Source organism: Falco punctatus (genome assembly GCF_963210335.1).
Source record: "Falco punctatus genome assembly, chromosome: 11".
NCBI classification, from domain to species: domain Eukaryota; kingdom Metazoa; phylum Chordata; class Aves; order Falconiformes; family Falconidae; genus Falco; species Falco punctatus.
The window spans coordinates 12,554,558-12,573,044 of NC_137591.1; the positions used below are offsets into that span (position 1 = coordinate 12,554,558).

At 44.1% G+C, this 18,487-nt stretch overlaps 1 protein-coding gene across 8 annotated transcripts in view; it reads right to left on the reverse strand.

The window, feature by feature from the left end:
- Window positions 1–16,589, reverse strand: part of ST3GAL3 (ST3 beta-galactoside alpha-2,3-sialyltransferase 3) — a 184,595-nt gene extending 168,006 nt beyond the window's left edge. The window contains exons 1-2 of one of the 8 annotated variants that reach the window (XM_080406921.1): window positions 16,017–16,588; window positions 15,185–15,329 (exon numbers count right to left, since the gene is read on the reverse strand). In XM_080406921.1, coding sequence (XP_080263047.1) covers window positions 15,185–15,299 — 115 coding nt within the window. In that variant the 5' untranslated portion in view covers window positions 15,300–15,329; window positions 16,017–16,588. Of the gene's footprint in view, window positions 1–15,184; window positions 15,330–16,016 lie in introns of all 8 variants that reach the window. The other 7 variants (XM_080406919.1, XM_080406920.1, XM_080406925.1 and 4 more) reach the window with 7 other exon arrangements.
- Window positions 16,590–18,487: the final 1,898 nt, after the last annotated feature.

Consider the following 18,487-nt stretch of genomic DNA (forward strand, 5'->3'; position numbering starts at 1 on the left):
TGTACATTCAACATTGTGCCCCTTCATTGATCTGGCATTTCTTCAGCAAGCTCCAATACAGGCACCAGGCACCTTCAGTGTAACAAATGCACAATAAAGAGGTATTTAAAACAGAACGTGAAATACCAGAAAGTATATGGAATGATTTAACTGATGAAGCCGTAAAAAAAAAAAAAAAAAAAAAAAAGGGGGGGGGGGAGGCAACAACAAAAACCCATCCAAATGACAATGAGCTCTCTGTCTTAATGCATCATGCGTGGTGCCTAGGGAAGGCTACAGACAAGCAAGGGATTGTGCAGATGATCAAATACTAGGGTGCTAACACAAGACCTGTGTGGAGAGACTGAGGAAACGAGGCTTGCTTAGCCTGCACAAGCCAAAGCTCTGGGGAGACAAAACAGCAGCCCTCCAGCACCTGCAGGAAGATTACCAGGAAAACAGAGCCTGAATTGTTGCATGGTGGGATGATGAGAGGCAGTGGGCATAAGTTGAAAGAAGACAGGTTTGGACTGGGTGTAAAAGAAAAGTCTGTTCACCGTGATGTACAGAGAGGTTGTGCAGTCTCCATTCTTGGAGGTTTTCAAAACCTGACTGCAGAAAGACCTGGTCTCACCTAATAATCGATGCTGCTTTGAACACAAGGTTGGACTACAGACCTCCTTACATTCCTTTCAACTAGTGTTATCCTATAATTTTGCAAGGTCTTGCTCTGTTCTTAAAAACATTGAAAAATTTTGGAAGATGTTTTAAGCCAGAAAGAATTGGACAGTAAGGGGGGCACATTAAGACTAACAAAGGTATGTGTATTTTCCTCTGTATTTCTGTATTTGGACACCTAATACAAAATGAGAACTGTTTTTTCCCCACTTTTTGCACGTTACACATGTATACACACAAATGTGAGCATATACTGCAGTTACATTTAGTAAAAGCACTCTTTTTACTACTAAGCCTGCAAGAATAATGGCTAAAGGGACACAGAAAAAAAAATAATATAAACTCAAGTGAGAGAAGCAAAAAGGATTCTGTTTTAAACAACAGAATAAAGATAGAGATTCTGCTCCAGAAAAACATTGCCTTCTTAATTTGCTAGAAAAGCAAATCAAGCAGCAGTAGATTGATTGGTAACTCCAAATTAGCCTTAATTTACTTCTCCAAATGAACCTGAGCCAGAAGACAGAGCATCATTAAGCTTTGCTGAGTTTCAGAACAACAATGTAAGAAAGTTACAGAGAAGAAACCAGCATCAACCACAGACTAATTCTGAATATTTCACAAGCCTAATCCCAAATTTAACCTGCTTTGCTAGAATAAACCTTTCATCTTCAAGCTGATCTCCTATCAATAGTTATCACATGTGAACCTAACAAATACAAAGACTAGTTGCTTTCAAAGAAATAAAGCATCTGTACTTAATATTTTTAGGTGCTTACAACATAGGAAACATTGGAAAGCACAGCTATTTGGGATAGGTTTTCTGAAAGGCTAGATTTGGACCTAAAATCATCAGATGTCAATACACAGGAATTCCTCTGTTGAGAGCATCCACTATGAGATAAGAACAAAAATTCACAGGAAAGGAATATGCCTCTATTCAATCATATCTGAGGCAGCCTTAAATGAAAACCTTCAATCAGAGTATGTTTTTTTCCTAGTAAGTTCACATAAAGAAGTTTAATATCTTGAACTAAGATTCATTTTCCTTCCAAAAATCTTGGTTAGTCAGACATCTTTAGTTTTTCCAACCTCTATATAGGTATTAAATTCTTTCCTGAACCCAAATAAATTTTTAGACTCTCACTGTCATTTCTAACCAGAATTAAACATTCACTATGCTATCTTCTTAATCTCTTTAAAAAAAAAACAAAACAAACGAACACACAAAAAAACCCAAACAAAACAAAAAAAAAAACCCAAACAAACAAATAAAACATTTTGCCATTCATTTAGGGCAATTTTACAAAATATTTCTAGAAGAACTAAATTATTTCCCCATCTTCTTAATTCATTTATGTTTTAACTAGGCTTTAGGGGTGCTTTTTCACACAGCTCCATTAGTTTGGGAAGCTCAATATCATGGAAAGATTGTAGCAGATGCTTGTACGTAAGTTTGAAAAGTAGTCAGACAAGCTTATGTCAAAAAATCTTAGCAGGCACTATGACATGAAGAGACAACATGTCTGTCTCAGGAAATCTAAGGTCACACACGGCAGGAAGATAGGAAAGTGGGAAGGGAGAAACAGCAGTAAATGCTAACCCCAGTAAGGGTTTTCTAAGACACCGCCTTTCCTACATGAGACCATGAGCAGTGATGGAGGGGCAGAACTTACCCATACAGATTTTGCCATGCAACATGAAAGAAATATACAACAGGTGTGCTTCTTAACACAAACTTGTTCCCCCCCAATTTTACTTTGCTTCTCTCTTTAAAGCGTGTGAAATTAACAGCAGTAGTTCTTTTAAAAATTATAAGCATGTCATCATCACTTGGCAGAGGACTTCAGCATTTCTTGGTCTTCAGTTCTCATATAAATTCTACCCAGTGAAAAGCAATTCAAATTATCAAGTGTGTCTTTCATTCTTTACTCTCCTTCTCTGTTAAAATATCTGCAAGAAGGATCTCAGGATTAGAAGCATTCAGACTTTCACCACAGCACCAACCCATGAGATAAGATTACATAGACCTTTCCTTCCTTTTCCTCTTTCTCCTCAACTAGCAAAAGCTCTTCAAATAAAATGAGCTGTTCTGTCAATAACTGAAGTAACAAAGCCTGGTTTCTTAAGAATTTTACATTTGTCTAGATTTTTCTTCCCCCTGCAATAACACAAGCATGGTACTCAAAACCTGACATCCCTGCGTCATGTCTTCCACTCTCCCCAGGTTCTTTGGGCATATGCATAATTTTAACTGAATTAAACAAAAATTCCAGCTATTAGGATAAGGCACTAAAAGACCTTCTGAACAGGAGTGTCAGGAGGCGAAACTAGAAACTTGTCACAAGATGGGACTTGATCAGATTATTAAAATAGCTACTGGCAACAGTGGTGGACTGGATATGAATAGCAAGGCTCCTCTAAATCAAGTTACTCTAAACCCGAATTACTCTATAGAAGCTTTTTTTGATGTGGTATTTACTGAAGTTCATCCAGCTGCCACTTTGTAACTGCAAAGGAAAGAAGAATGCTGTGCTTGTTGGTTTGTTTTAGGCATTTCTTTGTGAGTTGGTTTGCCGGGTTTTTTTAAATACCATTTACTGAGCTTGCCCTGGGTTTTCCCGCGGCAGGGGGTGCTGGGATGACGAAGCAGAAGACATCTGCTGCCCCCACGCGGTACCCGCCGCAACAGCACGCTGCCACAAGCCACAGCCCTTCCCGGCTCGACCCTGCAAGGGTATTTTAGTAAAAATATTGGTTTAAGCATCTCAGCCTGCCAGGTATGGATTAAAAATAACATCTAAAGAGCTGGAGGGAGAGGGAAGAGAAGGCCTCTGTTTTCACACTGTATCAGTTTCCTGGTCCTATCCACTATACAAACCAGTTTTCCAGCATATCTGAACAGGAGCCAGAGGAGCAGAAGCTGCTTAGTCGTGGGCTCAGCAGAAACTTTTCCAGTAAAGCAAGTCCAGAATTCGTTTCACATTACTTACCCTACCATGCTATTTACTCCTTAAAAAGATTAAAGCATTTAAAAAAAAATAATTAAATGAGAGAACCAAGCAAAAAACTTCATTCCTCAGAAAGAGAAAGAAAAAAAACCCCACAGTATCCCATGCAACTTTCACTTCTTCAAGCACGCGAAACAAAGTGCCTTTTTAAAAAAATCGTTGCTATATAGAAACAGACAAGCATAAAACAAGGAAAAAAACCGAACTGCTCACGCAGGAAGAGGTAATAGGGATATTGTTGCAGGCAGTTCCAGGTACATTACATAGAGCTCTCAGGGAGAGCGATTTGACAGTAGATACCACACTTAGTAGAACACTTTCACACAAATGGGAACAACTCTTCAAATCCCGCCGGTCCACAACACAGGCAGAAAAGCTGGCTGCTGAATAAAATCATCTTACATGTTTTGTCTGGCTCTTCCAGACAAACAATGGAAAAATTAAAAATTAATTATACAGATATCTCAAACATTTTTATAAACAGGTCCTTCAAGAAAGAAACCGCCACAAGATTAGTTAACACCGTGAACAGGCACAAGGATAAGGAAAGCTACTTAGTGGGTAATTCCATTTCTGCAAAGGCACAAACAAATACAGGGCCGCTGAACAAGGCGCGCTTGTACTAGTGCAGCATTGTGTCAAAAATAGCAATTAATACACAACAACTGAGAGGGATTTTTAAAACCTTTTGGCTACACTGTTCAGTATTAAATAAAAATCAAATTAGCCCTAACTTTCTGAAATCACATTGAAGACTGTAGAAAAATGTCTTACCTTTGTTCTTTTTTATGTAAGAATTATAAAGTTTGCTAGAAAAAAGTGAACTTCCAAATACCAAGGTTTTTGTTCTTCAACTAATGGTTCCCCTTACTTCTCAACTGCATTTCTGAAGCCAAACTTACAGTTAATTATAGGAAGGAATTCTGCATCAAGGCTGTATCAGAAAAGCAGTAAATGGCCAGACAACAGCAGTTTTCTCTAGTCCTTTACCCATCCACCCTTTGAAGCAGGAAGTGTAACTTACATAGGAGAGTACATCATAAAGAGTACTTAGCCCTAGTTATGAGCTATTTTTAATTCTTGAAAAAAGAAAAGTTTTAGTAACTATATCAAGAAGCTTAAAGCATTCAAAGGTTAGGAAATACCAGCCTAAAGGCAGTCCCTTCATATAATGGCATGGTCTCTATTCATAGAAGCACAAACTATTTCCCAAATAATACAATATGCTGTAATTATAAAACTAACTTTGTGGGAAACAAAATACGCAGTAAGCAGAAGTAATATATTATTATACAGTATGGAAGCTTTCATATTTTTTGTAATGCAAATAAGGCTTATTTTTCAATGTGCAAATTTATCTTTCAAAAGTTTAGAAATATTCAATCTACATCTGAAGCATCTCTAAGCAGGAGGCAAATTTAGAAAATTCAATCAGAATTAACACATTTTTTCACTAGAATCCAATTTGCAGTCTTTACATTGTATTAACTCAGGATTCTGCTTCTAATGAAGTACTGGACTCAAACACAAAAGCTCTGAACTCAAATATACAGAAATTAATGTTATAATACATCTTATTTAAAAATAATAAAAGCTTTTCCAATGTTCAGATAAGGCACTTCTGAACAGAGATTATGGCAACAGTGCTAAAAAGAAAAGCAGCATTACTAATTTCCTAGCAGTATAATGGAGAACCGCCTATGCTCTATTTGGAACCTGATAGAATTGTGTGGGGCAAGTCTCAAAAGGCAGAAAAGTCTTAGCAACTAAATTCACGGTAATTAGATTTCTAATTATACCTAGAGCATTAGTGATTGCTATGGTTAAAACTGCCTGAACTGTTCCATTATTCCCCTCCTTTCAAAAGCTCAGTTTCGCATCCCTTGAGCAGAAATTCTAGAAGCTTAGTCTGTGCCTGAACATAATTTTTTTAAAAAGTTTAAATAGAAAAGAGAATTCTGTGTTTGAGTATGGAGAGAAAAATTAAACTTTTCCATTATTAAAAAAAAATAAATTACTACCTTTAAAAAGAAAAAGGCAGTTGCGGTATTCATGCAGCTGGAAAGCATGAAGTACAGCGCCTTTGATGTGGTGAATCTGAATGTTGAAAAACCCCAAACCAGCATTCACAACTGTTCAGGTTGTACACTTCCTTCTTGAGGTACTTCCACAGTGGCATCTGAGGCAACTTCTAGCATCAACTTACACTAGCCACATGGTACCCCAATTACAGTACCTACATCAGGCCACCAGCGCTGCCCATGCAGACCATCGCCAGTTTTGTTATCATCAATACGTACTTTGAAATACTGCTGTGTTTTTACAAACATCAGCAGATGATCTCTGCCCCAAGCAAGCAACTTCAGCATACTACTGCTCTCCTGAACTTCACAGATGTAGAATGCATAATCACAGGAGAGCGACCTTTGTTTGGCCAGCTGGACACTAGACACTATCACAGCTGAAAATCAGTATCTATATAGTATTTAAGGTATTCTGAGATCGATTAATTTGTGACAAAGATAAAAAGATGCAATTGCACTTATAAATTATTAACTTTGTCAACACTTATTTTAGAGTAAGCCTTCATACATAGGAACCATCTACTTACCTGTTGGGAAAACTCAACTTTTACTGGTATCTGTGCCATCTCATTTTTATTACTTCTTTTAAAGCACACGTGTATCTACGCATAACATTTTGAACAGATACTCCTCAAAACATGCACAGTCACTGTAGCTAGAAAAGATAGCAGTTAAACTTTTCGGTATTTACACTGTGTTAACTCTTTTTGTTCCAGGAGCTATTCAGTGGCATACTTCCCGCACCGTTGCAGCTCAGATGAACCTCATGTTTAATCAGTCTCCCTAACACTGAAATCCACCAGATAATAGCTGCAAAAAAATAAAATACCTGATTTTACCACAGTCTGATTTTTCTTTTTTGGAACAGAGCAAGAAATGCTTAATTCTGACTCTCAGAGATAGACAGATACATGGATTGTCTAGGCATTTGGTTACTCAAAATACCAAGAACTGGTTAAGAAACATCCTGTAGTTTCTGTACCTGACTAGAATCCTGGCACTATCCTCACACACTATTACTGCCTCGAGAAAGCAAAGCATACAAGACCAATATAATCATGTGGTGCCATGAAGGAGCAACCACTTGAAAACAGCTATCTCAGGTTCAAACATATATTCAGGATATGCACACTCAGTACAAATTGCTTTTTGCTGGATGCCTGGGTGCACAATTACGTTCCTTCTGAAGTGCAGAAGAGATACATAATTCATACGGAGCTATGCCTCATGGCCCAATTGTACTTGCCCTTGCAAGTCATACCCACGTTTGGCTGTTTTATTGCCTAAGCCTGACACAGGGATATAAACCCAGACTGCAATGAGAAAAAATGAGTTGTTATAGTGACAAGAGCACCGAAAAGGTTGGCAGAAGAAAACAATCTAGGAAAAATCTCCTCTGCAAAACATCCCAAAGTGTGACAGACATGGTCACAATCGGTACTAAGGCCACAGTCAAGAAGATCACAGCAGCAACAGCCGTCCAACTCGAAACAAATCACACATCTTTTGCGCCAGAAGTTACTGCCCCAACAACATCAGCAGAACTGACATGAAGCAGAATTGAAGTGGGCATGAAAGGTGCCCAAAAGCCAGCCTTGCCTGTATTAAAGCCAGCGGAGAAAGTCCGTGTGATCATTCAAATGAGTGATAGGGTGGAGCTGCCATTAAGGCTGGTAATATCTGAAGGCAGGACAGCCGTTGCTGCTGCAATGGCTACAGGTCAGAGGCGTGCACTTCGCGCACCAAGGGGATGCACAGCACAAAACGGAGGAAAGGCAGAGAACCACTTACTAACGCGGATGAGACGGCCCTCGCAGGGAGGTATTGTTTCCAGCTGAACTCATTGCTAAGGGGTTCACAGTCAGCTGAGTAAGTCCTTTCACCTCGGAAAGCACTCAGCTGCAGAGCAATTGCTAAGAGAGGTAAAGTGCTTTCACTGCATTGTACCTTCCGGAATACAGAAAGCTGCTGACTTCGACCTCTGAAAAACTGTATCAGAGGACACAGCTCCAGCTGCAGGTAGGACACTGAGTGCTGCCCCTTACAAACACTGTCCCCATCCACCTATCAAATGTCACAGGGACTTATCCTTCCCAAACTTGGGGGGGACTGGGAGAAAATGCACAAGGGCTGAGCAAGTGAAACCCTAAGTTAGCTTAAGGTCAACTGGGCAAAACAAATAAAACCACACCCTGTTTTAAACTGGACAAGTTCCTTCAGCTGCACCAGCCGCTCGCCACACAAATGGGGAGAGCGGGAAATACAAAGGCTTGAGCAGGGACTCCAACAGCAACAAGACTGCTGTTGTCAAGACAAGCAAGAGCACTTTACTATTTTAGGATGCAAAGCTAAGACCCAGCTGTGTGTAGGGGGACGGAGAAGTATTCTTGCACCTTGCTTTTCTATCTCACTAAGAAGTCAACATTAGCTCCGAACTAAAACAGTAACCCAGGGCTGAAAAAGCTAAAATGAAGACAAAATCAAGATGAGTACAAGCACAGCGTAACAATCACTCCTTGATCCGCAAAGTGCTTAGGGCGCTATGCTCTTAACACCCTTCCCTAAACCTGCCCCTATAGGTTCCTAAAGGCTGAAGTGCTTGGGCAGTTTTCATCCTCTGAAGAAATCCCTAGGGCGAGGCAATATTATACTTGCTCCCTCCCTCAACAGCTCTGTCATGCATCATTTCTCCTTGCCCCAGCAGAGTTTTGTCCTGCACTGGTAACGTTACAGCAGCGCTAGAAATTCCTGGAGAGACAGCGAGGTCCCTAGAACAGCAAGGTTGTAAAGCAACATTGGGTATTTCACTAAATATTTCGTAACAGGTCAGAAAAAGATGAAACACTTTCATTCTCCTGTTTCTTTAGCCTTCCTTGTGAAATGCTGCCTTCTAAAAGACAGAGAGGCACTCGTGATTTTTCTGTTAATTTTGTTTTGAATTCTTTCATACACCTTAAAAGTTCTCATTCATATTCGTTGAGTAGACAGCCTCTTCTGTCCTAGTGGCAGACATGCAGCTGTCTCTGGCGAAAAGGGTGGGCAGCCCTGTGTGGTTGCATCAAAACAGCCAGAGCAAGAGGAACCAGGACCGTACACATCTGTCTCCAGCCAAGCAAAAAGTAGCTGGCACAATTACAGCCGTGGAACATATTACCACAACCGAATGTCCTGAGTTACAGGAGTTTAAGTTTAGCCATGCTCCTTATTCTGGCAGATTAACAGGGAGCACAAAATAACTTGAACAGTGATAACAATTTCTGGGCACTAAATCCATTTTTTCTGTGTTCTACGCATATAAGAGAACCATCCACCACAGCTAGTATAATACAGGTTTCAGTTTCAAGCTGAACACAAGTGGAATATTTTAGTCCAACAGGAGAATTCTTAGAAAAGTTAGGCTACTTTACCAGACAACTGTTGTTTTAACTCCTATTTTTACATTTTTTTTCTAATAATCACTGCTGCCTTGATAACATTACTTCCTATTTTTAACACTTCAAAGCATCAGTTGTAATCCTCAAATCCCTAAAGCATCTGAAAAGTAGCAAAGAGTTCCCTTAAATCTGTAGCTGGATCCATGTTATGAGAACTTTCTGAACATTTGTTCTCAATTTTGGTGCAATAAGTATAGCACTAAGACAGACTACAGAACAGCTGAGTAGATGAAACAAACCTTGAAGTTACTAATAACTGAAACGTTCGTAAATTCACAATGATCTGTCTCAATAATGTTCCCAGTTTCTTTCTGCAACGCAAAGAACACTTACACTGCTGCATAATACTCTCCAAAACACTTAAAAAAAAAAAAAAAAAAAAAAAGGTAATGACCACAAGGTTAAAGTCTCTCAGGCTTTTCAGCCTGGGGAGCAACAGCAACAGGAATAAATTCACCTTAAACAAAGCACGAAAACACACACACACACAGAGAAACAGACACATACACCCCCCCCTCAAGCCAAGGCCACAGACAGATACGGTTACCACCACCATTTGCTTGCCACCCTTCACAACAGAGGCATGAGTGCCTTGTCATTCTACAGTAAAAAAAGGATATGCTCCCTCATCCACCTAACGATAAATTCAGCCAGCATAGCTCAAACCCCCTTCATGAGAGATTTATGCTCCCAGTGCCAAGTTGAGCTGGCCCAGAGATGTTATTTTTTATACGAGCACTCTTGCATTTCCCTCTTCTGGCAAAGGCAAGTAGGGTAGTAACTCCCAGAGATAAGGGTCTGAACACGAAACCATTACACGCCTTTCTCCACAAAGGGGACAAGTTTGTCTCTGTGGCCTAGTTGATCACACATGGACTGAATGTATTTTCATTCGTTTTTCATTAAACGACAGAATGGAAAGAAGTCAGATGTCAGTGTATGCAAGATCCACTCCCTTAACAGAATAGATGACACCCCTAGTAACTCGATACAACAGTTGTACCCACACTACATACCACCACACATGCCAGGAGGCTTTAGCCACGTGAGAAAGAACATGCATGTTCCAAACTCTTGTAAAAAGATCCATTTCTTCTGTACATTTTTCGTCCCTAATACAAGAACTGACAAAAATACCACTTCACTTTGAAAGAGAGGAATCAGTATTTATATTAAAGATAAAGGTTTGATTGCTTTTGATTAATTTAGCCTTTTACTGCTGCAAGACTAGTTTCCATGGAAATGCAAGCAGACCAAAAACCTGCAACCAGAAGTGAGTCAGTTTTGCCTGTTTATGTCTCCTCAGTTCCCATGGAAACAGACATTAAAAGAAAAATGAATAAAAAGGATAAGGGTCCTGAAATACCTTCAGAAAATCTCTTCCCAGAGCTTTATCTCTTTGGCTGCCTTTCCAGAATTAGAGTTGAAAATAACACAGAGCAACAGATGACAGAGTAGTGACTTGATTTCTTTATGGAGACATCAACAGAACATACCTGGAGATGTTTCAAAAGCTACATTCAAACTGACAAGCTCAAAATCTATAGCTACAAATTGTATTAACTTACGTTTTGGCAAAAGTACCTGAAGTAGAGTATATATTTCTTCAAATTAATTCAATGCTAATGTAGACAGAAATACAATAGAGAACAGGAAAATAGCGTCACACTTTTTCCCAAGTATATTTCAATGCTGGGGGTGGGGGGAGACAAAAGAAAAGAAAAAAGCTGTCTTGAGGTATTGAGTCCAATATTTCCATAGCCAGGACATTTTTAAATGGAATCATTCCTTCCTTACAACACATTAATTTTTAAGTTGCAAAATCAGCTATACACATGCTAGGTTAAGTAGCAAGCATCAGTATTGAATTTTAACATTACTATATTCTGTCCTTCAGTTACAGGTAAAAATGCATTCCTCCAAGGCGATAAAACAAATCTAAGAGGCACTGTCAGCAGGACTCCATCTCCCATTGTACTTTTCAAAGATAATGGGGCACCTTCCCACCTGCTGTCTTCTTCACACTTGGACAGATAACATCTTCCTTCCTCCCCACAGTCAAATGCATCAGGGAAGGCAGAAAGGAAAGGACAGGCAGTTGTTAGGAAAGAGCCCGCAGTGCACATCTCAGACCTTCAAAGCTCGCACCTATCGCTACCTATCACTATATAAGAATTCCCCAACAACTCAGGTGTCCAGAAACACAATGAACAGTTACGATTATCTGCTGCTGCAAGGTCCTTCTAGAATGTACAGGTCAGCTAAACTGATGCCAAACTTTTACTTCTTTTTGTCTCCCACACCGCATTATCAGTACTACATGCTTAACACACCTCCATGCAACTCAACACTCTTAACCAGAGGGCTGCAGCATCCATCATTATTGCCTGTCTGGGAAGAACGTGCAAGGATGGCGTACATCTCTTACCATTACTGTCAGAGGCTGAAGCTGCATTACAGAAATCAGGAAAGAAAAACGAAAGCTTACCTCTGTCCTAAACACTGTGCAGATACTCCCAATGATCACCAGAATTCAAACGCTCTCCTGCATTCACACAGCGTTACATACCACTTCTCTGCACTTTGCTGCTGCTCTGAGAACTAACAATATATTGCCACCGACATGAAACAAGGCTAGAGGAAGAGTAGCCAGCCATGATACTCACTAAAAGGATGAGAGAGGGGTAGCAGTCACAGGAGATTCGTCTTGAATGCAAGAAGCAGTTGAATTTAATTCACCTTAATTAGTTCACATTAGTTGAATTCAATCTATTCTTGTCACAGGAAAGATAAGCCTTAGAGAATTAATTCTTTCCTATTCTCCTTTGTATTTTGGCAAGGTGTAGAGTCACACAGCAAGGAGAACAATCTCTCAGAACTCACTAAGGCATCACTCTAGGAGGACAGATTTAAAGTCAAATGGAGACAGTTAAAGAAACACTGATATGTATCTTTCAGTCTATGCAGAAGTTTAGCCTCCTTTCTTGGAGATGTCAGAAGTACAAATAAACAAACGCTTTTCATTTATTCATTTACTTTAGCAGCTAAATACACAAACATTGAAGTCTCAGCTTGACTAGATTCCTTACAGTTACCATCAAATTCATCCATAACAACAACATACACAGGCATTTTCTAAAACATTAAATGAACAAACTACACAAGCAGCAAGTAAGCAGATCAAATATTTTTCACCATACTCTATGACAAATTTGTTTGTGTCTGATACTAAGCACAGGTGTCAAGTTTACCGAAAGGAGTCTCTGAAAATATTGCAAGGGTGTCAGATGTCAGGGATAGCTTAGTTCGGTGCCTCCTCTAGCATAAAGAATGGAACAGAGAAAAGATGAATGTGACCACTGAAGCTAGGGAGTCACACAGAATAAAGACACTGGTCACAAGAAAAGAGAAAATAATTTAATAAGATAACTTACACATAAAAATAATAATAAAAAAATCTTAAGAGTATTAAGCACCCCAAAATTTAACACATTAACTTAGTTTTTGCCTTTGGGGACACGAGCATTATCGTATCCATCTTAAGGAAATCTACAAGGTCACACGCCAAATTGTAATTCAGGAAATAAAACCACAAACAGTTATCAAGCACCACCTGTCTTGTGCACTGAACTAAGCAAAGCTCCTTTTCAGAAAATAGAAAGTATAATTGCACCATTATACATTGTATCACATTACCCATGCTCAAGGAACCCTAATCATGGTTAAATGAGCAACTTCAATTCTGTCATTTGTTAACTTTCAAATGCCTATTTATAGAAGCTTAACATTAACTCTTCGTATCAAGTTTCACAATACAGGCTTTTAAATTTGTATTTTAAATCTGCGTTAAGTTCCTCATGCATAAAATTACATGGTAAGTAAAACATTTTTTGATACAAACAAAACTCTGAAGATCAACTGAAAACTGGTACCACCTTAACTGTTTTCAAAAGCAATCACATAAAAATTTGCCCTCTTACACTAGACCACTGTTAACACTAATATTTCAAGGTGCTTCATCTGATATTTAATACACAACTCATAAAAGCATCTAGAAGAAAAGCAATATTGGTACAGCCTGTATCAGTTGTGACAGCTGATAAAGATCAATAAGCATCAATAGCATCATTGCTTTGTACACACTGAAGAAGCTTAATGCAAGCACTGCATCTTACAAGAACAAATGAAGAACACATTTTACACCCAAGATTAGAAAAAAGGAGACACACATCTAACAAAAAGTCTGTGACATCACCTCACAGTGCTATCAGAACATCCTGGGGACCCAAAAGCAGCCAGTTCACTCAACAGAAATTATTCTGATTAGGCTGGCATTTAAACTCATCTTTCCAGGTTCCATTTATAGAAATCCACAATGTTTGCATATGTATTTGCAACACCACATCACAAAACTTGCCACAAAACTCCCCAGGGACTGACATGACATAAAATAACAAATGGCATGCAAAACTACAGACACAAAACCCAAAGAAGTGAAACCTGAAGAAATTTAGAAACCATGCCAGCACCTTGGTATACGTCACACAAACACAAAGCTTCTCCTCCACGCTTAACTAAGTTCATACATGAAGTTTGTGGCCTGAAGGATTTTTTTGCAGGCCTGGGTAAGTTCCAACACAATTTCTGGTGGTACGAAGGAAGCAAAGGATGGCAGGTAGTATAATTTCATACACATCTTTATGTGGTAGCAGATATGGCAAAACTTTATTTTAACTATATTCTGTGCTTATTTGCATGCAGGAAGAATTTTCTATACCTCATCGACAAAAGTGCTAGTTTTAGGTCACAATCAAGATTTTTTACTCCCTCTCTGAAGCACAAACCTAAAGAAACAATCCCTGCTCAGAAAGACATTACGCATCTCCTTTTACAAATTCAGTCTTACAATATCTGTTCTAGTGCAAGACACCTTAGCAGTCCTCCTGTCAAAATCACTGCATCAGTGCAAATGTCACATCCAAGTCATCATCTGGCATCATGTAAAACTTTACTTAGAGCATGTAAGTAAAGCATGCAGAGGTAGAAAAATATTAAGTTTAATAAGCACTGCAGTAGAAACCTCGCACAGCATGCAAAGAAACACAATACAGCGAAGATGGAATTTGACCGATGGCTTTTTGTCAGACAGAAAAACAATCCTGGATCAGAGTTTCTCAGCCGCTGATCCAGGGAGCAACGGTCGGCTGTAAGACATCTGAAATAGCCCACGGAACAGCTGCAGAGAAGGCTGGCTTGCATTTTGGGTGGGAGGGGGAATTGTTTTCCTGTTTTTATATTTTCAATAAACAATTCTCACATGCAAGCAAGAAAGCAATCAACACAAGCAAAAATAAGAGCAGTAACTGAGCAATCAAACCTCAGCCTAGTTTGTATCTCATTGCAACTAAAACCTCCCATGGCATTACCACATAGTACAATCCTCAGATTGTATTCAATGAGGTCAGATGTCTCTTTGGACTTAAAAAGGTTGAGACACATCCTTTCAGATGACAGATAATTGGCACATGATAACATGGAAGATAAATGGAAGCTGAGGATTTCTGAAGGACAAAGTAAGATGATGAGATAACCAGCATATATGATTACAGAAAGAAATCAAAATCCACCATGGAAAACCCCCTCATTTCAGGTGTTTTCAAACGTACAGAAAAAGTCAGGAAACAAAAAGTATCAGCGCACAAACTCTTTATTTTGACAATTAGGAATCATAAACTAACAGAGAAAATTCTAAGAACCAAAGTCTCTAATAGTAGATTTATAAAGTGTGAACCTGCTTTCGTACCCAGTAATAAAAGCAAAGCCATAAAGAGCATTAGGTAATCATAAATTCAACCCCTTAAGCATACTAAAAGCTCCAGTATTTGATTGGGCTTAATCACATCCCTCTAATACTACTAAATCAGAACCACCTTAGTGCTACTGCAACTCTCTGACAGACGTTTTGGGAGCCCAGGAGCAGTCACACGGTGCTCATACTTACTTGAATCCTCCCATCTGAGAAGGTGCAACTTCCAAGCAGAATAGTAGAGAAATCCCAGTACCAGAAAGAGGCAGAGGGCTAGCAGCAGGTTACGCATAAACACCAACAGTCCCATCTTCACATGAAATCTGCTCTTCTACATGACCTGTGGAAAAAAAGAACCACCTTGAGGTTGGAGCCACCTTCTCCGACAGCCATCCTTCCCAAAGACGCGATCCCACACCCACAGATCCAACCCGCAAGGTAAAGCACGCCCGTGGCCCAAGCGGCACCAGTGAAGGGACAACCGCCACCTCGGCCGCTGCCCTTTTTCTGTCACAAGGGCAAACGCCGCTCCGGGGAGGCCGGAGGGTGCCGCAGCCCTGCGCCCTGCTCGCCGCTACGCCCCAGCCCGCTCCAGATGATCGGACCCAGAAGGGCCGCGGCCGGCGAGGCCTGGCGAACACCGCGCTCCCGCCAGGCACAGGGCAGCCCAGCGCGCCACGGGCACGGCCACAGCGCCCGGGACTCCACGGGGCCGGGCCGCCGCCCGCGGGGGCTGCGCAGGTCCCGGCCGGAGCCCGCCAGCAGCTCCGGGCACGCCGCGGTGAGGAAACGCGCTGCCCTGACGGCGGGGACGCGCCCGGGAAGAGCGGGGCCCGCCCGGCCCCTGCAGGACCGGCCGCTCGCCGCCGGCGGCTGGCTTTGAACGGGCAGCGGCACCGCCGCCCAGCTGCCGGCCGGACACCCCGCCGCCCGCCCCCGCCCCGCCGGGCCCCGCCGGCCGAAACGGCGGCGGCCGCCGGGGCCGGCCCCGCTCGCTCGCCCCCCCGCGCCCCCCGCCCCTCCTCACCCGGCCGCCGCCGGCGCTGGGCGCTCGGCCGCCGGCTGCGGGCCCCGGGCGCGGGGCTGCGGGCGCCGCCATGCCGGGCGCAGCGCAGCGGGACCGGCCGCCGCGGCGCTGAGGGGCACGGCGGCCGCCAATGGGGCGCCGGGGCGGGTCGCCGCGCCGCCGACCCGCCCGCATAGCGGCCGCCGCCGGCCAATGGGGCGGTGCGGGGGGCCGCGCCCGCAGCCTATCGCGGGAGGCGCCCGCAGCCAATGGCGGCCGGCGGCAGGGGGTCGCCGCCGGAGGGGCGCTGCGGCAGGGCGGCGGCGCGCATGCGCGGAGCCCCCAGCGCCCCCCGCCCTGGCGGGGCTCTCCCGGCTCCCGGTCGCTGCCCCGCGCACCGCTCCTCCTGCGCGGCTTGCGAGCGGCACCCCGAGCCGCTGCAGGGCCCTCGGGCGCTCCGCCGCGCCGCTCCCGCCTCCGGGCATGGCGCTGCGGGGCCCCTGCGACACTGCACCGGCTGTTCCGCTGCGCAGTGCCTCGCTGCTGCCGCCCCCGCGCTGCCCCCAGCTGAGGCACCCCAGGGGCTCGCAGCCGCCGCACGGTGCCTCCCTCCCGGCCCTGCCCAGCCTGGCCCACAGCCGCTGCACAGCGCAGCCCAGCCCTGCCTTGCTTCCCGTCCCTACAACCCTGCATCCAGCCACGCCACACCGTCCAGTTTAGCACCCAGTCAAGTGCCCCCGGCCGCTGCCTTCACACTATCTTCCAGCTTCTGCAGATCCTCACACCACTGCACACCCAGCAAGGCCGTGCCCAGCCTCTGCACGGGCTTCCCAGAGTGGCACAGCCTCCACCACGGGACCACACCAGGCTGCGAGGACCATGCTGGGCTGCACAGAGCACAGCAGCTGCCCTCCTGCAGCACAGCACAGCTCAAACCATGCAGCAGGTGCCATGCAGCCAGCAACATGGAGCTGGCAACGCTTCCAGCGCAGCTCCCGCTACATTATGGTCCCCACCTTATCACTGCACAGCTGCCCCAGGAGCACTGCCGCAGTGGGGCCAGCCCACACCCCGCCCTTCCCGCAGCATTACCCTCCTTGCTGCTGGCCCCACAGCCTTGCTGGGTACACCCTAATGCTCCTTAGGCACAGGGCAAGCGAGAAACACAAGTATAAGGCGGCACAGGGAGGGAATGATAAAGAGAGGAATTACTAGGCATGAGGGGAAAAGTCATCTAAAAGGAAAGAGACTGTAAGGAATAAACATGCATCTTCAGGACAGCAAAGCAGCCAAATCATTTCCTATTTCCACCCTCCCTGAGTCACTGATAACACAAGGAAAACAAAAAAGCCACATGAGTTTAAGGGAAACTAAGTAGGATCACGTCCAGCGTGGTGGCAGCTCCCACTGCAAGCAGCCCAGGTGCCGATGCCGACAGGCAGACACTGCCCTGGATGGTGCAGTGCCGGCTGAGCACTGCTCAAGCCTGTGCCCCAGCTGTCGCCGAGAGGCAAAGCCCACACGGGTTGCAGGAGAGCTGGTGGGGGCTCACCCGACCCCGCTGTCACAACCAGAAACCCCTCTTTGTCTTCGGCACAATGTCAGTGTGTTGTGGCTGCAAGTGTGGCGCACACACAGCGGGGCCTGCAGGGCTGCCACCCTCCTCCGTGGATACACAAGGGAGACATGTACCACACTAACATCCCGTTAGGCTTTTTGGATGCCAATGACAACGTCTAGGTGCAGCACAGGAGACAAACAGACTCATGCCAACAACCAGGTACCACAATACCCCCTGAGGATGTGCGTGGGGAGGTGCCACAACCACATCGCCGCAGCCCTGCCCACCTACAGGTCTCCCACCCTGCGCTGCTGCCCACACTGACCCCCAGCTCCCCAGAGCTGACGCACTCAGGACACTGGCTGCTCTCACCCTGCCGAGGCAGCTCCCTTCCCTCCGGCCTCATGCCGAGCCAGGAACCCCAGGGCCGGGCTGGGCACCCTCCTCTGCCAGCCCTGGCTCAGCTGCTGGGCTCATTTCTTCCCATAACCCCACTGACGTGTTGCATTTGGCTGAAGGCCAGTTTTGCTTTACAAAAACTTGCTTTATGTCTGCTCCTCTCTTCGCTCCTTCATCCCTCCATCCACGTAAGCCAGGTCTCTTTTCCCTGCTCCAAGCCCCCATGCCCCAGCCACACAGAGCTGCCTGCGATGCCGGCCACCCCCACACCACATCTGCTCTGACTGTCCTCAAACCTCACCTAAACCACCTCGACTTTACCGCTTGCACGCTCAGAGTTGAAACCCCGCGGTCTGCAGGCGCAGCGGGTGATCGTGATCTGATTTTGATGATGAGATAAGCGGGGACCTTCAGCACGAAGCCAGATAGTGACAAGGCTGGGGCTTGCTCCTGAGCCCGTGTTTGTCACTCAGGAAACTCTACCCACCATTATCAGGTGTCAGTGCGCTGGAAAGAGCCCAGGATAAAGCCA